At 38.5% G+C, this 21,673-nt stretch overlaps 1 protein-coding gene across 1 annotated transcript in view; it reads right to left on the minus strand.

Moving 5' to 3' along the window:
* Positions 1–318: 318 nt before the first annotated feature.
* Positions 319–21,673, minus strand: part of LOC124612483 (E3 ubiquitin-protein ligase KCMF1-like) — a 90,821-nt gene continuing 69,466 nt past the window's right edge. The window contains 4 exon segments of the mRNA XM_047140717.1: positions 319–3,147; positions 11,883–12,067; positions 13,383–13,462; positions 13,465–13,556. Coding sequence (XP_046996673.1) covers positions 2,355–3,147; positions 11,883–12,067; positions 13,383–13,462; positions 13,465–13,556 — 1,150 coding nt within the window. The 3' untranslated portion in view covers positions 319–2,354.

The following is a 21,673-nucleotide window of genomic DNA, read 5'->3' on the forward strand; positions in this document are numbered from 1 at the left end:
TAGCTCATTTTTGCACACCATGACAGTTTTACCTTTAGCACTTAACAGAGAGAGAGAGAGAGAGAGAGAGAGAGAGAGAGAGAGAGAGAGAGAGAGAGAGAAACTGTCTTTTCATTCAAAAGCACAAATCCCCTTGGATACACTCACAGACAAAGCAGTGAAAATTCAATAAAATGAGCAAGTGTGCATCATAGTCAGTTCAGCAGCTGACATATATGTATGAACCTTAAATTACATCAATTGATTCTCTTTAAACATACACAAATCCAACCAAAAAACACAAAAATGACCAAGTTACATGCTACAGATTAAGGAATGCTAGGTTTCTTACCAAAAAGTATTTATTTTCATTTTTACTTTAAGGTCATTAGTATTATGCAATTTATGCATAACCTTTATTAGGTAATTCAAATATCCTGGAGCTAAGCTGTATCAGAATCCTTAAATTTTTATTTCTAGCCTCACTATATCTTCTATACATATTTATTGTATAACTATTGTAAAGCAAATCTCAATAATGAAAGGGGGCTGAAAGGAAACTGAACAGAGTTACAATCATATTTTGGAATAGTGCAGAGGGTTATTATGTATTTCACTGGTTAAGTTCAACATCAGTAGCTCCAGAAATATTGATCTGGGCACAAATTTTCTTTACGCAACTGCTATATGAGCTGCATCAAACAGTATATAATGGAGACTGTCTGGTACAGACAATTACATGCATGATTTTGGTAAAAATGCTCTCCGATATTCATGCTTAATAAGCAATTTGCTGTGACAAATTAATAGTGCAGTACTTTAGATAAGAAAACCAGCTGTGTGCTGCATTTATATTTTATCACAGTGATATCTTCCAATATACCAAAAGAAATTTTACATACTACCTGATCCAATAGTTCTAATAATGCTACTCATCTTATGAAGTGAAAACTTTTCATCAAGTTTTGACACATTTTAATAAAAAAAGAAGCATATAACATATATTCCACATTATTCTAAAGAAGTCTGGCATCTGTTTACAACATTAAACCTAATAGATAATAAATATTGTATTTATAATGATATATGATGCATTACAAATCCGAGTTGTTCCACCATCATTATGCTGATATTACTTGGGTATACTCTTAACCAAGTATTAATGTAACAAAGATAACACTTTTGGGTAGTAACTGCACAAAATAAATTACAGAACAAAACCAAACGGCAGTTGTGCATAATGTCTTTACAAGTTATTCAGGATGGTTGCACAGAAGTGTGATGATAATATTACTAAAACAAACACTCCCAATTGTATGACAGCTTTATTAACCAGTGAGATGTCAAAACAAAAAGACAAAATTACTCTGAACTGTTATCTGTCCTCCCAAACAATAAAGTTTAAGCACATTTTTTATAGGGCTTAATTGATTTAATTACAGCAAATACAAATAAAATGTGGCAATAAAGACTACTACTGCAGCAGCACATGCCCATATTAATCGAAAAAAGTCTATAAAATCTGATGCACGGTGCTCACCTAAATAGATTTCATGAGATTGTTACAGAAAATCATTTGTTAGACCTGTTAATAGTTACACATCTGCATTTAACAGAGAGCAAAGTTTAATCCCTCACATGAATAATTAACAGTCTATGAGTGTGCCAGAACTGTAAAGCACTCTGTGCAATAAATCACAGAAGAGATTACAAAATAATAAAGGTAGGGGGGGAAAAAAAGGAAATAAAATGGATAGGACTTCTCTCTTTGCCTGAACAAAGACTATGTCTTAAAAAAAAAAAAAAAGATATTTTACATTTGTATTTATGGAAAACAAGATCAGTTCATTCTCAACAGTCTACCATGCACATCCACATCTTGCAGATTCAAGTACACACACACAGTGCACACACAAGCTATTTTACAACAGTCTGCAAAAGCTGGTCAGACTGACATGCCCGAGGTGTTTATTACCAAGTATATTAACATATATATCAAGGTTTAGTTACGACTTACTTATATAGTCATATACATATATATAACAATATACAACAGAACCCTACCCCAAATGTAAGAATGTCACAATAATTCAAATCTTTAATACAAAGATCTGAGACTGCTGAATATATATTTGCTTTTAAAATTTAGCAAAAACTGTGACAGACTAACGAGTGACCACGGTCACAGTCAACAAATAGATATCCTGACTCCCACGAAGAACAAGAGGATGTCTCTTTATGTCAGACTCACCAACTTTCACACAGTTTGTACACAGATGGCAAAATATAATTACAAATAAATGAAGGATCCAATGAATTAACAGTGGAATTTAATTCTAAGCAGCTGGACTAGATACAGGACCAATAGCCATTTGTTAACGAGGTGGCGGGGGTTCGGCAGAACGATTCCTAGTGCCTGCACTAGCTTCTGTGGCTCCTGTGCTACTGCCAGTTCCCGGTCGAACAGGCTTCCTACGAGAAGGAGCAGGGGAAGAGGCGCCGCCTCGAGCACCTGGTACGGGAAGAGCTGCAGCCACTGAAAGGAGAGGGGATGGGGCAACTTCCCTGACTGTGCCAGTGCCTGTCACAACCCGTACTGTTGGGACCACTTGCACTCGCTGCGGAGGTGGCGGCACCGACTGTCGAGTCAGCACTGGAGCAGGGCCTCTAGCAACAGTTGGTGCAGCACGCCTTACTGTTCCTGGGACAGGCTGCGGTTGTTGCTGGGCCTGTGGGAGAAGATGCTGATGCTGCTTAACAACTTGCTGCTGTAGTAGGTGCTCTCGATGGCGCACTGTGTGGGGCATACAGGTATAGACCTGTGCAGCTGCCACAGGTGCAGGCTGATGACCCTGTCCAATGGGCTGCTGAGGTGCAGTTATCCCTTGGGAGTCCGTGCTTCTCCCCTCTCCTTCCGAGAAATTTTTTGTATTATCTAATGGGGCACCAGCTGATGTTTTCAAAGTTACACACTCTTCCTCAGCAGCAGCTTTTTCTTCACTTTCTTTCCGTACTCCTATCACTTCGGCACCTTTTCCCGTCAAGGACAGCTTCGACGCTTCTTCGACAATTGATGATAAAACAACTTCCTGCACAAAGAGGCTACGATTTGCCCTTTCTCGTTCCAAAACTTGGAGCTCCGCATCTGTCAGATGTGGATTGAAGCATCTGTAATCAAGAAATATTCTATGTATTTCTAATATCCAATATTATCACATAGCTTTAAAAAAATATCTATAGTTATTGAAACATGCGTTAAAACAAGATTCTGCATTTTCTAAATTTGACAGCAGAAGACAAATAAAACAAAGTACATTTAAAGCAAGAGTTATGTTTCTTTGATGCATGTAACTCACCAATAACAGTAACAATGGGGGGGGGGGGGGGGGAAGAGACATTTAATGTCCCTCACTCCCATCCAAAACAGATGTTAAATTTTCTCAGAGAGGGTTCAGAGTTGGTTAGAGACAGCCTTTATCTGTAGCTGAACTGTAGTTCTGAATGGCATTTCTCCACTGTCTATACACTTTTTTTCGTGAATGCCGATAAATGGGGGAGTCGTTTATAGGATTAAGTGAGTTTTCTTTGCTAAGAATAAAGAAGTAGCGGCATTGTCATGATTGATCCACTGGCAGTAATGGGTTGAGGGATTGGTGATCTGCTGGTCAAATGTTACAGCATCACGGATCACTCCTTGTCCTGCCTTGTAGGCAGCAGTCGGCCAGTTACAACAGACCCAAAGCCCTTTCCTTGACTGATGCTTATGTTTTCTTCACTAAGACCATACAAGGAGAGAAGCAGTATAGAGGGAGCATGCTTGACCTCGTTCACACAGTCCAGTAACTATAACTGTCCTTTTGCTTCATACAAAACAGCTCAAAAAGAAGCAGTAGCACACGGAGATAATGAAAGCTTAAATGTTTCATGTAACAAATTGAAAGTGGTGGTTGTTGTTGTTGTGGTCTTCAGTCCTGAGACTGGTTTGATGCAGCTCTCCATGCTACTCTATACTGTGCAAGCTTCTTCATCTCCCAGTACCTACTGCAGCCTACATCCTTCTGAATCTGCTTAGTGTATTCATCTCTTGGTCTCCCTCTACTATTTTTACCTTCCACACTGCCTTCCAGTACTAAATTGGTGATCACTTGATGCCTCAGAACATGTCCTACCAACCGATCCCTTCTTCTGGTCAAGTCGTGCCACAAACTCCTCTTCTCCCCACTTCTATTCAATGCCTCCTCATTAGTTATGTGATCTACCCATCTAATCTTCAGCATTCTTCTGTAGCACCACATTTCGAAACTGAAGGTTATCTTACTGAAATGTTATATAATAGTATTTATCGTTACTCATTACATGTCAGTTCTCAAAAATATGTCGGTCACTTGCAGGCTACTACATTGTTACTGCACACAGTATTGTTTGATTGCTAACAATGACATCAGCCAAAGGCCAAAATACTTGCCACATCAATATTTTCTTATCTTTAATAATTTAACTAGGATGCTGAGTATTCAAGAAAATGTTTTCTACTTTCCACACAAATCCATGTTAGAATGTAAAAGAAGCGAAAGTGACCACTGAATATGTCTACAGTAATCATATAGAACATATGGCTGTTAATAAAAGTGGAGGGGGGGGGGGGACTATTGTTAAAAATTATTGTTTATTGTGAATACAACAATAAACATGAAAACCCCTACAATTTACTTTGCTTTCTATCCATTACCTTTCTTATCTTGCATATTGAGCTTAGGTTAACTAACACACTGAAGCCGATCGACGTACTAGATACGTTCACTATGTTTTAACCATAAAATCAGGCAGATATATGTCATACATTCTTCACTTCTGACTTATTTATTTGTGATTTAAATGTGTGTTTTACATTTGTATGCGGCGAGAATAACTGTTTGGCTTGTTGTAAGTGCATTGTTGATGGCTAGTGCATGCCAGTCTCTCGTGAATGGTACCAGTGTTACGAGAACTGCGCAAGCGCGTTCGGAATATTGTTGAAGGTTGTTTTGTTCTATGTCAGCTGCCATGTTGTGCTATTGCGTGCATCCTTCCCATGTGTAAAAACAGAAATAGTGAATATGGCTAACAGGCATCGCTTGTCAAACTTAGAGATTGAAGAACTCAAACAATCGCTCAGAACTTTATGATCTTTCAAATGACATTAGTGATTTTTCAGAAGACGATGATGACTCACGTGGGCTGGAGAGCGAAACCTGTGCTGCTGATAGAAACAATGGTAGTAGGTATGAAGAAGCTAATGCACAAGTTTCTATTAGTCAGGTTTGTCATTCAGTTCAACAGCCTGCCCTTCATAATGAATGGTGTCATTTTGATGCATTCCCTGAATTACCTCTGTTTGAAGAAACGAGTGGAATTCAGGTTCCTGTCGATACATTATCGTCAGAACTAGACTGTTTGTTGCAATTTTTTGATCAGGGCATGTATCTAAAAGTAAAGTCAGAGACAAATATATATGCTACTGATACTGTTTCTAAACTTCGCCGTCAGAACAGAATCAAACCAAAATCTTTATGGAAGAAATGGAGAGCAGTCAGGATACATGAAGTACATCAAGTTTTTGCAATCGCTTTGCATGAGTGTGTTGTAAAGAAACCTAAACTTAGGTATTATGGTTCTGAAGACCCTGTGCTTGCTTCATCATTTGCTTCTCAGCTAATGTCATGAGATTTTTTGCCAGATTCAAGATGCTGTATGTGAACAACAATGTGCTATGGATACCTCAACGAGAACCAGGCCATGACCCTCTGTATAAAGTAAGATCTGTTTGGGACTTTTTCACAGAAAAATGCAGAAAAGTCTTTTATCCATCACCAAATTGGTCTGTGGATGAAGCAATACATCCTTTTTGAAGAAGAATTGGATTGTGTGTTTATATGAAAGACAAACCAGAGAAATATGGGATAAAACAGTATGTCGTAAAAGATGCTCGAACAGGTTACATTGCAATGCTGAAGTTTATACTGGAGGAAAAGGAATGTTGACAATTCTGTCAAATTACTGTTGCTGAGGCTGTGTTCCTTTTACCTGAGAAAAGGACACGGGGAATACATGGACAATTTTATACAAGTCCAGCAGTCCTTGAAGAACTATGGGAAATAAATACATTGGGAGTTGGTATTGTGATGAAGAACAGGATAGGTTTGCCTAGAGACCTAATGAATCAAAAACCAAAGAAACGAGAAATGACATTTCATTGCAAAGGACACCTTTTCTGCTTGAGATGGAAAGACAAACTTGATGTACACATGTTGTCAACACAGCATAAGGTGACTGCTTCGCATGTCCATGTAAAATCCAGGAGTGGATATGTTGAGGTAGTAAAGCCGGATGTTGTACTAGACAACAACTTGCGTAAAACATGTTGACAGAGGAGACCAGCTGATGAGTTACCATCCCTTTCAGAGAAAGATGGTGAAATGGTGGGAAAAGATTTTCTTCAATATTTTTACGAGGGCAATTGCGAATGCCAACTTTATTCCCAATACCAAAATATCAAAAAAGTATGCATTAGCAGATTTTATCTGTAAATTAGGAAAGCAATTAGTACAAAAATGAGGAGTGAAACTAAATAAAAACATACATTCAGCATCTGGAGTTGCAAGTGCAAACAGACTCACAGCACGTCATTTTCCTGAGAAACTGCCACCAACACAAAAGAAAACAAATCCAGCTAGAAGATGTAATGTCTGTTGGGCACAAGGGAATATTGCAGGAAAGGCAGTGAGCAAAGAGACCAGATACTACTGTAGGCCACGTAACATAGGCTTTTGTGTTACCGAGTGTTTTGAAAGATTTCATACCCGAGTGAGGTTCTCTAAATTGTAAAAATGAGAGAGGGGGAAAAAACACATTTCACAATAGAACACTTTACCTGTAAACAAAGCATTTAGTATTTCCTGCTGACAAGTGATTTTAAATCAACAGGCTACCATTCCCTACGACTTACAAAAATTTTGCCCACTTCAGAGAAAAATAAAAATGCTGAAAAACAGTATCTTTAGAGTAATATCTACAAATCCTTGTATAATTTATTTGTGCTAAATGTAGACATATTCACAAAAAGGAAGGATGGGAGGTTAAGCTGATATACTGCCTAAAGAGATAAGTGGATTAGTAAATTTACTAAAAAATTGTAAATTGTAGCAAATTTCCTCAGGATCTGGGTATTAACTGGATAGCTGGCCCATTAGACTCTAATGTGTTAGCAGAACACATTCAACAAAGCAAGCCACTTACTGTGGAACATTCATCTCCAGATTTTGAAAAAACGCACGAAAACATGCACACAGCCTGCCCCCATGAGGAACACCCTTCTCCTGATTGTAATTGTTTTACTAGATTCACCCAACTTCATATCTCAAGTAGAGATGTAAAATAACCAGCAAACCCACAGAGGGACAATTCCCGATGCAGCACAGAGAATAGCAAATTAGTATCTTTGGCAAAATGAAAGTTCCAATTACCCCTTGTTCTGTGGTCACTGGAAAATGTGGAGATTACTTGCACAAAATGTTCTATCAACTTTTGTGTTGAGTCTTTCCAGTGGGTTCAGGAACTTTCAGAACACATTGCACCTCCAACCAATTGCCTCCCAAACAACTGTGGCCTTACTGAAAAAGTTTATAATATTTAGAAACTTATACCCAAACTGATCTTGCACTCCTTAGCAATGTATATTTCAAACTTTTGCTGAGCTGCATACTTGTTCGTGATTTCTGAAAGCCATAACAGTCTAAATAGTCGTGTCCCACAGTTAGTACTCTGTATCCATGTACTCAGTTTATTACCATCTACCACCTATGTAAACCACCAGATTCTTCTCTTTTAGGAAGCATGCACCCTTTCCACCATTTTATGATTCAATAAGAGGACTACTATTACAGAGAGTTTACAAGCTTTTTGTGTTCCATTTAGTTCTTCCTGATATTTTTGTATATTTTATAGTTTCGTGTGTGTGTGTGTGTGTGTGTGTGTGTGTGTGTGTGTGTGTGTGTGTGTGTGTGTGTGTGAGAGAGAGAGAGAGAGAGAGAGAGAGAGAGAGAGAGAGAGAGAGAGGGGGGGGCGAAGAGGAAGAGGAGAGATTTTCATTACAACCATTCTGTTCCAACTTAGAACAGAATACACCCTATAACAATTATTAGCTGAAACTGCATCACGGGAACATGCCTTCTGAACACCTATTCATTTTTGCTGATACCTACCAGCAGTATATGCATCCCATGAAGTGTTTCCAAGTTGAATCTTCTCAGCAGTCAGTCATACACTGCACTGGCATGCACCTCACGTAAGTCATTTTGTTTTTATATATGCACAGGCTTATAACACCTTCATGATCTGGCACTTAAGCAACTTCACTCCAAAACGTACAATTTTCCACTGTCATGCCCAATAGTGGCGTTATGTCCTGACTTTATGATAGTGCTGACAAGCAGCCCGCTTAGCAAAAATTGTAATCCAGCCATGGCAGGACTGTTCAGCCAAGTTACATGATGTGCTACCCATTTGTGACTAGCCATGAGGAGGGAGCTGCAGCCAATCTGAAGAAATGAGTTATTTGAAAATGTTGCAGTTGGTATCAATTTGATTGTAAGCATATTTACAATACTGTTTGGTAATTGTTTCTCTCAAGATACTGCTGCAGAATTAATAAGTTATTACCATCAGTCAATGTCTGGCATCACAGTGGAAGAGTGATTTTAACTACACTGAAAATCTAATATAAAGAATGTAAAAAAGTGCTAAACACTGATACTACAGCAAGACAAACCAACTATTAGGACTGGCCCCGCTGACTAGGAAAGCTAAAATAAAGTTATATAATACAGTCATCAGACCACTTCTGATCTATGGGGCAGAAACATGGAGCCTAACAAAAACAGAACGCCACCATTTACAAGTGTTTGAGAATAAAGTTTACAGAAAAATCTTTGGTCCATATTATGACAATGAATCACAATGCTGGAAGAGAAGACAACATAGAAATCCACGAGATATCACAACAACCAACGATAGTAAACATAATAAATGCTAGAAGACTGCAATGGACTGGACATCTGATGAGAATGAAATAAGACCAAATTGTGTTAAGAATATTCATGGAGAAGCCATATGGCAAAAGACCAAGGGGGAGACACAGGAGTACTTGGCACAATGAAATTGACTGCATATGTAAACGATTGGGGATAAATAACTGCGAAGAGGCAGCACAGGACAGGAGAAGCTAGATGAATTATGTGAGATTGGCATGGGAGCTTCAAGTCCCTTAGCAGCCTACTGCTACTGCTACTGCTACTGCTACTACTACTACTACTACTACTACTAATGATCAATATCCTTTCCGTGGCCAAGTAAAAAAGAATCAATTTCTGGCACAAGCAGAGGAAAAGCCAATTAGTAAAATTAATCAACAATGTGAACTTGTTTGCAAATGAAATTCACTACCAGGTCACTCCTGAAAGGCATTCCAGTTCTATAAGAATTAATGTCTTCTACGAGAAGCCTGATTAGCTCTTCTCTTGTCACGTTATTGTCAACTCAAAATATGCTGTAGCTGAAATTCTAATTCAGTTTTGAAAAGATAAAATGATTCTGGAAAAGGAAGGACATATAAGATGAAAACAATAGCAAGATGATGTGGGCTACGAGATAAAACACATTAACATAGCATAACAGGACAGGATCACGCAACCAGGTAGTACTGAGAGACAAATGCATGCATCTTCATTACCTCAGCAATATTTCACATTTTGTAATTTCATACTGATTGCCCTAGAATCACTGCTCACATTTTTACTACAGTAAGTATTCAACAAAGTATTTTTTTATGATATTATGTTTGGCTGTTGCATTATTTTTATATTACTACTGAACAAGACCATTTCAGAAAATCTGGAAAACTGAGATCAGGGTGTTGTGACAAATTACTATTTCAATTATGTATGAATATATGCATTACTATTGCATTATTACGTGTGTGTGTGTGTGTGTGTGTGTGTGTGTGTGTGTGTGTGGGCACGCGCGTCACACATCAGATTAGCAAACTTGAAAGAAATGGCAAATGTACTAGTGCAATCTTGAGCGCGCGCACCGCACATCAGATTAGCAAACTTGAAATAAATGGCAAATGCACTAGTGCAATCTTGTCTAAAAGAAAATTATAAAGCTTCCATATGGTCTGAACCAAAAGGTCACACTATTATAACATTTTTCGTCACATTAATCCTGTCTATAATGGTGCTGCTGTGTTCCAAGATTTGGCCAATTTATTTTATTTAACTTTGCAACCAGATGCTATTCCTGTTACTGCTGTCACCAGTTACTTGAGGGAGGGAAGTCACGTGCACCAACTGTCTGTGAATCACGTAAATTTTGCTCCGCAAATTTTAACTATTTGTTTATCATGATTTCTGAGATGTTAATTGGGGACAAGCCTAAAAGAGCATGGGAAACCAACTATAATCCACAGTTGGCCAGTACACCAGCCACGATTGTTAATCTGACTTGCAGATTCAATCCAGGTGTGGTTTACCTTCCTGTCTCAATTGCCACCACGCAACATGTCACATATATGAAAAAGCCTATCCAATAGATCATACTACTGAAGTTATCTAGAAAGCTAGATTCCCTAGAACTGTAAATAGAAAGAAAACATTGTTTATTGGAAAATATTTATTGGATCACTGTAGCAAACACGAGCTGCTACTCAACATTCACCAAAAAAATTAATTCAGTTATCATCCCATGGGAATAAATTTCTATATTCTTGTGTCACATAAATCTGCTGTCCAGTGTTGAAAACTGCGTGTAGCAGCCAATTACACATTTTCACCGGCAGTACGAATGCCAACTAAAGAGCGATTTCTTCCATCAGAAACAGACCATGGGACATGAGCAGGCTCTGTACTACATGACAGACAGCAAATCCTCAGCTAATTTTTGCAGAAAATCTGCTGCATAATGAGCCATATATGGATCAGAATTATCACAAATCATTGTATAATTTTTTTTAAACTTTCCTACTTTTGTTGCCCAAAATACTCGGAGCAACTATTTTTCAGTTGCTGCAACTGTGGCACTAAAGAGTGATTAAGTAGATGTCAACATGTGCAGTTTGTGGCACTTCCCTGCAACTCTCTCACATGGACACTTGCTGTTTGCAGTGTACAATTTGTCTGTATGGAAAATTTCATTTCTGGATAATGCTCATTTATCTGTCTCCAAGCAGTGCAGGCTATGAACATGGCACATAAACCTAGGGCACAGGTGGGCAGGGGTAAGGGGGACAAACAACTGACAAGCAAGCGGTACGACAGATGAGTCGTGCAGACATCACATGCAGGGGTGCCAATGTGGCTTGTGCATGCACAGAATGCATGCAGCAGGGCACCTGGCATGTAGCCTCTCTAGTTATGCCTGCCTAAGGGTGAGCTGAGGGATCCCCTTGCCCTTTGTGCAAGTGTTGGTATTGTCTAATTTAGGTTTTAGGGTGACAAACCACTAGGAGATTTCCCATGCAGCAATATTGTATGACAGAAATACAACAATATTTCCTTATTCCATACAGCCAGATCTCACAAATTAAAATTTGGACTATAGACTAATCAATGTAACTCATAAATATGATAGTTTCATCTTGACTAGGTCCTTTCACATAAAGTTTTCCAGATAAGTTTTAACTGCAACTTTAGATACCTTAAAAGAAATTCACTGCTTAACACCTTTCTCCAGTTCTCTCTCCACCAAATAACAACAGAAAGTCATTATAACAATGAACATCAGCATTACACTCCACAACAAAACAAGAAACTAAATAGTTCAGTCTAGTAAAGTACTGCTAACACGCTTTTAAAACAGAATTAATATACCTAGAAAGCAGGAACTGAGAACTGTTATGAGAATTCTGAGCTTTTGACTCTGATGGCGCAGCAGGATTTCCAGTTGCCGTGGTTCCAGCTGACCCTGAACCCGAAGATCCCGCTCCACCAGTATTTGCTGATGAAGCCGTTTGTGTTTGCCTCCGAGGTAACCGCTCCAGTTGTTGTCGTGCAGCCTGAAACAAGTACACTGAGCCACTGAATATGTTCTTTGAACAAATGGTAATTAATCAAATATCTGTTTTCATTCCTCCACAGAGTGGATAGCACATAAATTATATAAATTATCAAGGAATAATTTTCCTCCCACAGTCCATACATCAATCCAAAAATCTGGCAAAGCAATTTCAAAGGAACAGGTAGTCACCTAAGACCTTATATCCAGGAAACTTAGATACTTGGCTTGAATTTTAGTATCAACTAGAAGTGTTCCATTACGAAGTTGTTTGACACTTTTTAGGGGTCCAGCAACACCCTCCAGTGCCTTGTAGATACAGAAATGGGAGACTTTCTCAAAGGTTTCCTTTGTTCTCTTGATTACAATGAAAGTTTTATGGCACACTAGTGCCCTGTTACTAGAATTCTGAGAGTTCTTCTCGGGAGGATTAACCAACTGAGCTCTCTTTGATGAGTGGATGTGGCTACTACCTGATTGTACACCCGTCCCGCCAGGAGTAGTAGTTTGAAGAGACCGTTCCACAGGAATACCACAGGACACCAGGGAATCAAACGTCAACCCAGGAGGCAGAGCCCTGCATGCCTGAGTAATCCTTATACAACTGGAGGGTGGCAGGTGCCCCAGAGGTTGCCTGCTAGAGACTGTTTTACCTCAACAGCTATTCACCTCATCAGCATATTACACATTTTGAGGTTGAGGATTTTTTTTTTGAGGTGTGTGCCTTCCTCGTGTGACGCCAAGGCCCCCGTCCGGCGTTCTCCAAAACACACAACATTCCACTGCTGCCCTGCACAGGAACCTGGGGTCGCCAAGACTGTACCCAGCAAACGAATGCTAAGCCCCTCGGGGTGGAGGTTTACAATACCTGCTATTATGACATTTGTCAAGACAAAAACATTAGATCTCCATTACCAACAAGCTGCATCCCAGATCCTACGCTTTGCTTTTGCCTTATTAAATAAATTCTTCCATGCCCTGCTGTCAGTACTCTTCAAATATGCAAGTGGCAAAAAATTAATCCAGCTAGCTGCAACGGAAATGTATACATTATCGACTGTATTATGAAAACTTCAAAGACCAAATCATATAACTTTCTAACACCCCAAAAAATAACAGAAAAGCAGTGTGCGCACACACACACACACACACACACACACACACACACACACACACACACACACACACGCACACGCACGCTCTCTCTCTCTCTCTCTCCCCCCCCCCCCCCCCCCCCCCCACACACACACACACACAAAATTAAAAAATCAATTATTTCCAGTAGAGTCATGTGTAATTATGAGATGTCCACATACCCTCACCTGCTGCCTCTCCAACTGCAGCTGCATCTGCAGCTGCTGGAGCTGTGAAGGTGTGGAACCAGGCCAGCTGCTGAACGGCGCACTCCAGACAGCTGGGACAGGAGTTCTGCTATTGGGTCGACACTTTCTCGGCTTGAAGGTGAAAGTGAAGATAATCCACCAGATGAGCTGCAAAAACAGGCATAAAAATCAATACTGATTGGTTAGAAACAGGTGGTCAATTCTGTGATTTAAAAAAGAATGAATGCTATGTTACACTATGCCAGACTAGCACTTCCCCACAAAATATTAGCTTTACACTGAAATATTTCTAACAATGTTTTGTCCCTCATTGTCTGAAAGGCTCATAGCATTTAAGCTGAAGATGGACACATGGAACAATATGTTGATCAAGTACATATGGATTGAAGTAAAAACATGCTGGAATTCACACTACTCAATAATTTTTGAGGCAACATGATGAAATACCAGTTGAAAATATTTGGTGCAGCTTTTTAAGAGTGCGGAAAAAATTTATTTATTGGATGTTTTAATTTTTATCCTGTTGCATGGGACCATGTGCACCAAAACTAGTTGGCAATGGAACAAATCCCTACATAATTCTGATAAAAAAATTAAAAATTAAGAAAACCAAATAATTAAAAAACACAAGGAAAAAGTTTAGATTATATAGAGAATAAAAGGACTTGCTCACAAGGAAGCCTTTCAGTTTAATTTGTAATTCTGAGGTTTATCATTTAAATTATTAGGTTCTTTTGCAGTTTTTCGGTATAGCGGCTAAGGAAGTATTAGCCAAATGCATCCAATAGTTTTACAAATTCCCTCATCTAGAAGTAATTAGATGGTACAGGGACAAACATTCGCTTGCATTGTGTTTTTGAAATACATTACAGTCAGTTGTGATAACCCTTTTCTAGGTTCAAAGTAGTCTTTATAAATGTTCAGTTACCCAAAAACATGACCTTAAGGCATAACAGAGTGAAAATATGCAAGCAAGCACAGTTTCACATTTATATAAATGACAGCAAGGCTTTTTCTATAATAGTAGCACTTAGTTTCTGCAGAAAATTATGAATGCACAACTTTCACTAATTTTTTTCATACACATCTGCCTTCCTAAGAATTTAAAATGTACAACTACACTGACCATTTGCTCCCCTTGTGATACTACCATCTGGTTTGTATGAGAGTCAGGAATTACATGCACTAGTTTTTGTTGTAATTAGGTGGCAATATATTCCCCTTAAGGCCCAAGCTGACATAAACCATTGCCCTACTTGCTAAGTCATTTAAATCATATTTCAGATCTTTCACAACAACTTTTTTCATCTACAAAAAAGAAATTTTTATATGTTAGTGGCAGGTCATGGATATACCATATTAGCCATACGTAAGCCATACATTTCCCCCCAAAATCCGCGCATGTAAATTTAGGGTGCTGTTTATCTGCATCACAGGAAACTCAACTGAAGCGATCCTTCTTAGTTCAAAATTTGCTACAGTTTGGAAATCAATTGTTGTATGTTAGGTTACAATGTCACCAGCTTCAACTGTTGAAGTTTCATTTAGTTGGTTGATTGGGGTTGAAGGGACCAAACAGCAAGGTCATCAGTCCCTTGTTTCAAATGTGGTCCATTCAGACAGATTGACATCTCAGAAAAGTCAAAACGATGAAAAGTAAAAGGCTAAAAAACGTAAAAGTGAAGTTGTTTTGTCAATGGTGAAAAGAAAATGAGGGAAGTCAGCAAGTGAGCAGCCCTAAGGCTATGCTACAGGCGGGAAATATCCCACCTCTGATGCAGTGCAGGCAAGACCATGCCCAGATTTTGGGGGGAAATGTATGGCTTACGTATGGCTAATATGGTATATCAGTGACCTGCCACTTTCATATAAAAATTTCTTTTTTGCAGATGAAAAAAGTAATTGTGAAAGATCTGAAATATAATTTAAATGACTTAGCAAGTAGGGCAGTGGTTCAACCACTAGATTGTGAAAGTGTGTATTGTAAAAGGAGACTAACCAAATGTGAAAAGTGATAAAAACAGAGTAAAAGGGAAAGAAAAGAGGTTCTTGGCCAGGAAGGGGAGACAGGAATCTCCAAACACAGCTTACAGTGGGAGACACCCCCAACCCTCACTGCCCTGCCCCTACTCCAGAGTGAGATGAAAAACCTTAAAACTGAGAGAAAAACAAACTTTCACAGAGGAAACTGAGAACCAGTTCAACTACCTGGGAATAGTCTGCCAATATTAAAGGTAAAGTGCAGGGAAGTCTGTACTTAGTACGCAGAGCCAAAAGAAGGGGGCATTCCACCAAAATGTGTGCTACTGACTGGAAGGCTCCACACCCCAAATTGGGGGTGGCTCATTAGGCAAAAGAAAACCATGGGCCAGCCTGGTATGACTGACGCGGAGACAACACGGGGTGGTTGAGTCCTTTTGGGAGAGGCGGAAGGAAGAATGCCATGCGACATGCGTCACCTTCATTGCACGAAGTCTATTAGACAAGGAGGTAGCCTCCCAATTGTTGGCCCAGGATTGTGCGAAGTGGGATTTGATGTGAAGCCGTAAATCAGCTACAGGAGGGTTTATAGAGAAGGCCAAACGATCACCAAGCTCATTACCTGGGATAGCCACATGGCCAGGGACCCAAAGGAAGTCAACGGAAAAAACAGCTTGGTGAAAATCAGTGAAACTGTCATGGATGGCCGAGACCAAGGGATGGTGGGAAAAACACCGGTAAATAGCCCGAAGGCCACTCATTGAGTCCATACATAGCAAAACGCTGTTGAGTTGGGACCGTGTAATAAAGGTAAGGGCCCTGGGAAATTGCCGTCAATTCTGCAGTAAACACCCCACATGTAGTTGGCAGGAGATGATTTTCTGTGCCAACAGAGGACGTGAAGGCATATCCCACACGATTGGCAGATTTAGACTTCAGTGTAAAAAAACAACAGCATCCCAAAACTCCCATAAAATTCGGCAGGGGGGGAAAAAAAAAAAGGCACACCATCGGGGAAACGGAATCTTTCGGACCTCAGCACAGATCCATCCGAATCCGGGGCAGAGGAACTAACCAAGGGAGGGGGGGGGGGGGGTTGGGACGGAACATGGGAGAAAGGACAAAGAAGGAAGGTAAAAATCACGGCAAAGAGACGCAAGGCGGAGTCCAACCGGTAAACCCGCCCTCGGGCGACGTCCTTGGTCTGAGAACAGGAGGGATGAGTGGGAGAGGAACAGACAGTGATTGCATAAGAAACCAGAAGCTAGGACCGCCAAACAGAAAGGAGGGGGGGATCCCAGCTTCAACCAGGGGACTATCAACAGGGCTAGTAGGGAAGGCAGTGTTGACCGGATACCACGATGGTGGACCGGATCCAGGAGGCGCAGTGTGGAAGGAGCAGCCAAACCATACTTGACAACCATAGTCCAAGCGAGACAGCACTAAAGCCCAATAAAGGCAGAGGAGCGTGGACTGGTTGGCACCCCAAGAGGTGTGGGCAAGGAAGGGAAGGACACTGAGTTTACAGAAACAACCTACCTCCAGAAGTCTGATATGAGGCAGGCAAGTGAGCTTGTTGTCGAAAAGAAGACCCAGGAAACAAAACTGTGGGACCACAGGCAACCGTTGTGCATCGAGATAGAGCTCCGGATCGGGGTGGACCATAGTACGGCGACAGAAGTGGACCACTCGTGATTTTAAAGGAGAGAATTGAAACCCGTATGAGAGGGTCCATGCAGAGGCATGCCGTATAGCTCCCTGGAGCTGCCACTCTGCAGAGGCCATCGAAGAGGAACCAACCCAAATGCAGAAATCATCCGCATACAGAGCAGGGGTGACCAAAGGACCGACGGATGCGACAAGTCCATCTACAGCAATGAGGAAAAGAAGTACACTCAATACGGAACCTGTAGGATGCCATTCTCCAGGGTCCATGGAGAACTAAAAACAGTACCAACCCGAACCCTGAACGACCGATGGAACAGGAACTGGCAGATAAAAATTGGGAGTGGGCCCCGAAGACCCCACTCATGAAGTGTAAGTAAGATGTGATGGCGCCAAGCCGTGTCATAGGCCTTGTGAGGGTTGAAAAATACTGCAACCAAATGGCGGTGCTGGGAAAAAGCCTGCCGAACTGCGGATTCCAAGCGAAGTAAATGATCAAGCAAAGTAAATGATCAAGCAAAGTAAATGATCAAGCAAAGTAAATGATCAAGCAAAGTAAATGATCAAGCAAAGTAAATGATCAAGCAAAGTAAATGATCAAGCAAAGTAAATGATCAAGCAAAGTAAATGATCAAGCAAAGTAAATGATCAAGCAAAGTAAATGATCAAGCAAAGTAAATGATCAAGCAAAGTAAATGATCAAGCAAAGTAAATGATCAAGCAAAGTAAATGATCAAGCAAAGTAAATGATCAAGCAAAGTAAATGATCAAGCAAAGTAAATGATCAAGCAAAGTAAATGATCAAGCAAAGTAAATGATCAAGCAAAGTAAATGATCAAGCAAAGTAAATGATCAAGCAAAGTAAATGATCAAGCAAAGTAAATGATCAAGCAAAGTAAATGATCAAGCAAAGTAAATGATCAAGCAAAGTAAATGATCAAGCAAAGTAAATGATCAAGCAAAGTAAATGATCAAGCAAAGTAAATGATCAAGCAAAGTAAATGATCAAGCAAAGTAAATGATCAAGCAAAGTAAATGATCAAGCAAAGTAAATGATCAAGCAAAGTAAATGATCAAGCAAAGTAAATGATCAAGCAAAGTAAATGATCAAGCAAAGTAAATGATCAAGCAAAGTAAATGATCAAGCAAAGTAAATGATCAAGCAAAGTAAATGATCAAGCAAAGTAAATGATCAAGCAAAGTAAATGATCAAGCAAAGTAAATGATCAAGCAAAGTAAATGATCAAGCAAAGTAAATGATCAAGCAAAGTAAATGATCAAGCAAAGTAAATGATCAAGCAAAGTAAATGATCAAGCAAAGTAAATGATCAAGCAAAGTAAATGATCAAGCAAAGTAAATGATCAAGCAAAGTAAATGATCAAGCAAAGTAAATGATCAAGCAAAGTAAATGATCAAGCAAAGTAAATGATCAAGCAAAGTAAATGATCAAGCAAAGTAAATGATCAAGCAAAGTAAATGATCAAGCAAAGTAAATGATCAAGCAAAGTAAATGATCAAGCAAAGTAAATGATCAAGCAAAGTAAATGATCAAGCAAAGTAAATGATCAAGCAAAGTAAATGATCAAGCAAAGTAAATGATCAAGCAAAGTAAATGATCAAGCAAAGTAAATGATCAAGCAAAGTAAATGATCAAGCAAAGTAAATGATCAAGCAAAGTAAATGATCAAGCAAAGTAAATGATCAAGCAAAGTAAATGATCAAGCAAAGTAAATGATCAAGCAAAGTAAATGATCAAGCAAAGTAAATGATCAAGCAAAGTAAATGATCAAGCAAAGTAAATGATCAAGCAAAGTAAATGATCAAGCAAAGTAAATGATCAAGCAAAGTAAATGATCAAGCAAAGTAAATGATCAAGCAAAGTAAATGATCAAGCAAAGTAAATGATCAAGCAAAGTAAATGATCAAGCAAAGTAAATGATCAAGCAAAGTAAATGATCAAGCAAAGTAAATGATCAAGCAAAGTAAATGATCAAGCAAAGTAAATGATCAAGCAAAGTAAATGATCAAGCAAAGTAAATGATCAAGCAAAGTAAATGATCAAGCAAAGTAAATGATCAAGCAAAGTAAATGATCAAGCAAAGTAAATGATCAAGCAAAGTAAATGATCAAGCAAAGTAAATGATCAAGCAAAGTAAATGATCAAGCAAAGTAAATGATCAAGCAAAGTAAATGATCAAGCAAAGTAAATGATCAAGCAAAGTAAATGATCAAGCAAAGTAAATGATCAAGCAAAGTAAATGATCAAGCAAAGTAAATGATCAAGCAAAGTAAATGATCAAGCAAAGTAAATGATCAAGCAAAGTAAATGATCAAGCAAAGTAAATGATCAAGCAAAGTAAATGATCAAGCAAAGTAAATGATCAAGCAAAGTAAATGATCAAGCAAAGTAAATGATCAAGCAAAGTAAATGATCAAGCAAAGTAAATGATCAAGCAAAGTAAATGATCAAGCAAAGTAAATGATCAAGCAAAGTAAATGATCAAGCAAAGTAAATGATCAAGCAAAGTAAATGATCAAGCAAAGTAAATGATCAAGCAAAGTAAATGATCAAGCAAAGTAAATGATCAAGCAAAGTAAATGATCAAGCAAAGTAAATGATCAAGCAAAGTAAATGATCAAGCAAAGTAAATGATCAAGCAAAGTAAATGATCAAGCAAAGTAAATGATCAAGCAAAGTAAATGATCAAGCAAAGTAAATGATCAAGCAAAGTAAATGATCAAGCAAAGTAAATGATCAAGCAAAGTAAATCATCAAGCAAAGTAAATCATCAAGCAAAGTAAATCATCAAGCAAAGTAAATGATCAAGCAAAGTAAATGATCAAGCAAAGTAAATGATCAAGCAAAGTAAATGATCAAGCAAAGTAAATGATCAAGCAAAGTAAATGATCAAGCAAAGTAAATGATCAAGCAAAGTAAATGATCAAGCAAAGTAAATGATCAAGCAAAGTAAATGATCAAGCAAAGTAAATGATCAAGCAAAGTAAATGATCAAGCAAAGTAAATGATCAAGCAAAGTAAATGATCAAGCAAAGTAAATGATCAAGCAAAGTAAATGATCAAGCAAAGTAAATGATCAAGCAAAGTAAATGATCAAGCAAAGTAAATGATCAAGCAAAGTAAATGATCAAGCAAAGTAAATGATCAAGCAAAGTAAATGATCAAGCAAAGTAAATGATCAAGCAAAGTAAATGATCAAGCAAAGTAAATGATCAAGCAAAGTAAATGATCAAGCAAAGTAAATGATCAAGCAAAGTAAATGATCAAGCAAAGTAAATGATCAAGCAAAGTAAATGATCAAGCAAAGTAAATGATCAAGCAAAGTAAATGATCAAGCAAAGTAAATGATCAAGCAAAGTAAATGATCAAGCAAAGTAAATGATCAAGCAAAGTAAATGATCAAGCAAAGTAAATGATCAAGCAAAGTAAATGATCAAGCAAAGTAAATGATCAAGCAAAGTAAATGATCAAGCAAAGTAAATGATCAAGCAAAGTAAATGATCAAGCAAAGTAAATGATCAAGCAAAGTAAATGATCAAGCAAAGTAAATGATCAAGCAAAGTAAATGATCAAGCAAAGTAAATGATCAAGCAAAGTAAATGATCAAGCAAAGTAAATGATCAAGCAAAGTAAATGATCAAGCAAAGTAAATGATCAAGCAAAGTAAATGATCAAGCAAAGTAAATGATCAAGCAAAGTAAATGATCAAGCAAAGTAAATGATCAAGCAAAGTAAATGATCAAGCAAAGTAAATGATCAAGCAAAGTAAATGATCAAGCAAAGTAAATGATCAAGCAAAGTAAATGATCAAGCAAAGTAAATGATCAAGCAAAGTAAATGATCAAGCAAAGTAAATGATCAAGCAAAGTAAATGATCAAGCAAAGTAAATGATCAAGCAAAGTAAATGATCAAGCAAAGTAAATGATCAAGCAAAGTAAATGATCAAGCAAAGTAAATGATCAAGCAAAGTAAATGATCAAGCAAAGTAAATGATCAAGCAAAGTAAATGATCAAGCAAAGTAAATGATCAAGCAAAGTAAATGATCAAGCAAAGTAAATGATCAAGCAAAGTAAATGATCAAGCAAAGTAAATGATCAAGCAAAGTAAATGATCAAGCAAAGTAAATGATCAAGCAAAGTAAATGATCAAGCAAAGTAAATGATCAAGCAAAGTAAATGATCAATCGCAGACGGTCCCTCTCGGAAGCCACATTGGTAAGTGGACAATAGATCCCGAGATTCGAGGACCCAATTGAGCCGACAGGCTACCATCCGTTCAACTAACTTTCAAACAACATTTGTCAGACTGATTGGCCGATAGCTTTCGACAAACAGGGGGTTCAGGGGGTTCTTACCAGGCTTAAGGATGGGAACCACAATGCTATCCCTCCATTGAGAAGGGAAGTTGCCCTGGAGCCAAATTCGGTTAAACACCCGGAGAAGATGTCATTGTGGAGCACTGAGATGTTGAAGCAATTGGTTATGAATGGAGTCTGTGCCGGGGACCTTATCATGAGAAGAAGAAAGTGTGGAAAGAAGTTCCCATTCAGTAAAAGGTTCGTTGTAAGATTCTGACTGACAAGGGGTAAAACATAAGG

The sequence above is a fragment of the Schistocerca americana genome, chromosome 4 (genome assembly GCF_021461395.2).
Source record: "Schistocerca americana isolate TAMUIC-IGC-003095 chromosome 4, iqSchAmer2.1, whole genome shotgun sequence".
Lineage (NCBI taxonomy): Eukaryota > Metazoa > Arthropoda > Insecta > Orthoptera > Acrididae > Schistocerca > Schistocerca americana.